The sequence below is a fragment of the Apis dorsata genome, unplaced genomic scaffold (genome assembly GCF_000469605.1).
Source record: "Apis dorsata unplaced genomic scaffold, Apis dorsata 1.3 scaffold_33, whole genome shotgun sequence".
NCBI classification, from domain to species: Eukaryota; Metazoa; Arthropoda; class Insecta; order Hymenoptera; family Apidae; genus Apis; species Apis dorsata.
In genome coordinates, this window is record NW_006263335.1 from 98254 (window position 1) to 102018 (window position 3765).

At 39.7% G+C, this 3765-nt stretch overlaps 1 protein-coding gene across 4 annotated transcripts in view; it reads left to right on the forward strand.

Moving 5' to 3' along the window:
- The window catches only part of LOC102679681 (tyrosine-protein kinase Drl-like), a 105937-nt gene that overhangs the window by 87243 nt on the left and 14929 nt on the right, over window positions 1-3765 (forward strand). For all 4 annotated transcript variants that reach the window (XM_006608293.2, XM_006608296.2, XM_006608294.2 and 1 more), the window contains one exon: window positions 1564-1735. In XM_006608293.2, coding sequence (XP_006608356.1) covers window positions 1564-1735 — 172 coding nt within the window. The remainder of the gene's footprint in view (window positions 1-1563; window positions 1736-3765) is intronic.

Consider the following 3765-nt stretch of genomic DNA (forward strand, 5'->3'; position numbering starts at 1 on the left):
GGGAGAGGGGAATGGAATTTTATCAATTTGGAACTAAGGGAGAATTCACTCGTCCATGTCTGTATCGGTTAGAAAACAATTATCAATCGGTTAGAAACGGATGGAAAATGGTAAGGTTAGAGAATGGTAAGGTTTCCATTTTTGTTTATCGCGCGAAATCCGCGGGGGAGAGGATCGACAAAGGAGGCAGCAGCAAAGAGTTATGTAGGGCGGAAAGAGGAAACGAACGTGAAAGGAAATCCAAAGAGGTTCGAAGAATGACTACGTGGAGGAGCTTTGTGCAAAGCTCGTCGTTTGTAGTGGACGACAGCGCGAACAGCCAGAATGTTCAAAGAGATTTTCCTTCCTTCTCCTTCGAATATCGCCTTTAAACTAACTCTCTCTCTATATATATATATATATATCTTTCTCTCTGTCCCGTGGTTGCTCGTTTATTCGATCGTGACTCGATACATGTAAACGAACGATCGATCAGCGTGTCAACGATTCGATGGTTAAATCGGTTAAATCTCTCACCTGCTGTCTGCCGTCCAGCGATGGGATTAAGCGTATCGCGAGTTCACGGATCAGAGATCTTCGACATAGGAATGTATAATCTTCTATTTTTTTTCTAAGATTTAAAGAAAAGGAGATTTAGAAATCTTGGACGAGGTTTAGATTTTAACTTTACGAAGCGAACATTATTATTACTTACTTTCGCTGTTGTTTCGACGAAGGTATTCTTTTTTCCCCTCTTTTAGATTTAGGTTTAAATTTAAAACGCCGCGAATCTTTCGAATCTTTCGCTCGAAAATTGTTCGAATACTCGAGTCGGGCTCGATCCCATCGCTAGGCTCGATACACGCCGAAGCGGGAAAACGGTTCAATCGACAAAATGGATTGTCGATAGCGTAATGCGGCTTCGACAAGCTTTGTGGATGTAACACAATTATTTTACGCCGATACAGAAGTCCCCCTCGTTAAATCCCTCCCCTCCCCCCACGAATCTATGTTAATGATCGTGTTTCTGCGTTATTGAACGATGTCGAAGTCATCGCTCGAGTGGCGTGCTGCTATCGACAGCACGCGTCAACTCTTCGCGCGATCTATGAATCTTTGAACGAAATTTCAATGAACCAAACGTTTCTCTGACATCGTCGTTTACCGCCGATACGCGCGCGCACACAGAGAGAATATAAATTTCGTTTAATCGGTTCATCGATAAAAGCCGCTCTCTCGTTTGTTGTACACGAGAAGAGCTCTTGACTAGTCGATTCGAGGCAATTTTTCCTTTTTTTTCTTTTTAATTCGTCGTAGAACGATGTTCTTATATAACGAAAAATTCCTCTTTCTAGAAAAGTAATTTCGTTTTCGTTTCGTCGATGCGTCGGATTTTTTAATTTATTTGGAGAAAAAGAAAAATTCCTTCTTCGAATAACTTTAATTTCTCTTTTTGCTTCTAATTTCTGGGAAAATCGACGAGAAAATAAATATATCTTTTCTTTATAACAGAGACGATGTACCGTGCCGTTCGTTTTCGACGAAAACGGGGAGAAAATTGTTATAATTTTGTTTCTGTCGCAGGAGTGCAAGCGCCTCCGAGGAACGATTCCGTACGTTTGGAGCCAGGACCTCTGAGTGGCGCTGGAGCGCTATACGTCGCTGCGACATGTGCGTGCGCCTTGATACTAGTGGTGGGGAGCGTGGCGAGCGCCCTGTACATTCGCAACAGCAAAGCTCGAATACAAGAGTCGCAGTAAGTGTATAAACAGAATTTTATACACCATCTCTTTCTCTCCACTTTTTTAACTACGAATTTTTCTTTCCTCTTCATCACATTTTCACATTTTAACATTTTTCCACGCTCGAAAATTGAAATTGTGAATAAACGGGCGAAAATCAATTTATTATCGGCGAAATATTATCGCGAGGAGCGATGTAAACACAACGAGCGTACACATCGATGATCGTCGATGAATAAAATCGCCGGGGGGATCGTAAATTACCGTAAATCGGAACGGAGATCGGAACAAATATATCGAATTTCGTTTTCGGATAACGAACCTTTAAAAATGCAAATTTCCAATCGTTGAACCGTTAAAAAGCGCGCAAATCCGTTCGATTTTTCAATTTTTCCTCCCCCTCTCCACCTATCCTAATTTCACAGACGAATCCAAAGAAAAAAAAAAAAAAGAAAATTTGCGATGCGATTAGAGGGCAATATGCTCGCATCGCATATCTCAAGAGTTACCCAAGGGAGTTTCGACGAGCCAAGTTCTTCTTCTTTTGCTTCGGCTCGGTGGAAACGGGCGAAGGAGAGAGAAAGATTTCTACACTCCTCTCTCCCCTCTCTCCCGGGAAATTCATGGATAAGAACTCCGGTAGGAGAACTCGTCCGCATGAAATATCCTTTCAATAAGCTCGGGTGATCCGTCTGCCACCACGTTTTATTGCGCCAGCTTACCTTCTCCCTAAGAAAGGAGGATCTCCTTCGCCTCCTCTTTCGCGGAATTAACTAACCGCACCGGTTAATCGAGGTACCCGTCACCTTGATTTTCAGTTTTATTGATTGATCAATTCTACCAGTTTTATTGATTGATCAATTCTTACAATCTTGTATATACATGCACAAATATTAAATTAACGAATATTAAATTAACAAATATTAAATTAACGACTGCGATCTTCTTTATCGATCGAGACGTATGGAAATTCTCTGTTCTAAAATTTCTCGAGAGAAAGGAAAAAGATGGTTGAGATGGAAACTTGAGATTAAAAATTTTAATACACGGTATTCGTGCGCTTTCATCGTTCACCCCGCGTTATCTCTTCTAACGGGAATACTTTTATCAGAGGAGGGGAATTTTCACGGAGGAAAGTGGCCGATTGTCTCTACGTAGGGACGTATATTAGCCCTTTTTGAGGGCTCTTCCTCCACTCTGATGAACGCGCGGGAAACCAGGGCTTCTACGTTCTCTCCTTCCAAGGAGGAGGGAAGAAGGCGAGATTTTACATCCGTTCGCTCGAGTAAACACAGCACCGTCGCCACCCTCGTCGTCTCGATCTCGACGTCGCACAAAGGACGATTGGACGGGGAACAGGATGCTCTTTGCGGCTACGAATGCTTCTTCTTAGAAGGAATTTTCTTACGAGGAGAGAGAGAGAAAATTTCAACAATTTTTCCTTTCTTTTCTTTTCCCTCTTTTTATTATCGATAAAAAATGTTGATGAATTAGAAAATGAATTAGAAAATAGAAAATGTTGATATTTTGCACGAAATTTTCGAATGATGGATGTTTATACGAAACTTTTCAACAATTTTTCTTTTCTTTTCCTTCTTTTTATTATCGTAGAACAAATCGATAAAAAGGGAAATTTTCGAATGATGGATATTTGTACGAGACTTTTCAACAATTTTCCTCTTTTTATTATCGTAAAACAAATCGATAAAAAATGTTGATGAATATTTGGCACGTGTAGAGAAATTTTCGAATGATGAATGTTTATACGAAACTTTTCAACAATTTTTCCTCTTTTCCCTCTTTTTATTATCGTAAAATAAATCGATAAAAAATTTGTTGATGAATATTTCGCACGTGTAAGGAAATTTTCGAATGATGAATGTTTATACGAAACTTTTCAACAATTTTTTCTCTTTTCCCTTTTTTTATTATCGTAAAATAAATCGATAAGAAATGTTGATGAATATTTCGCACGTGTAGGGAAATTTTCGAATGATGAATGTTTATACGAAACTTTTCAACAATTTTTCCTCTTTTCCCTCTT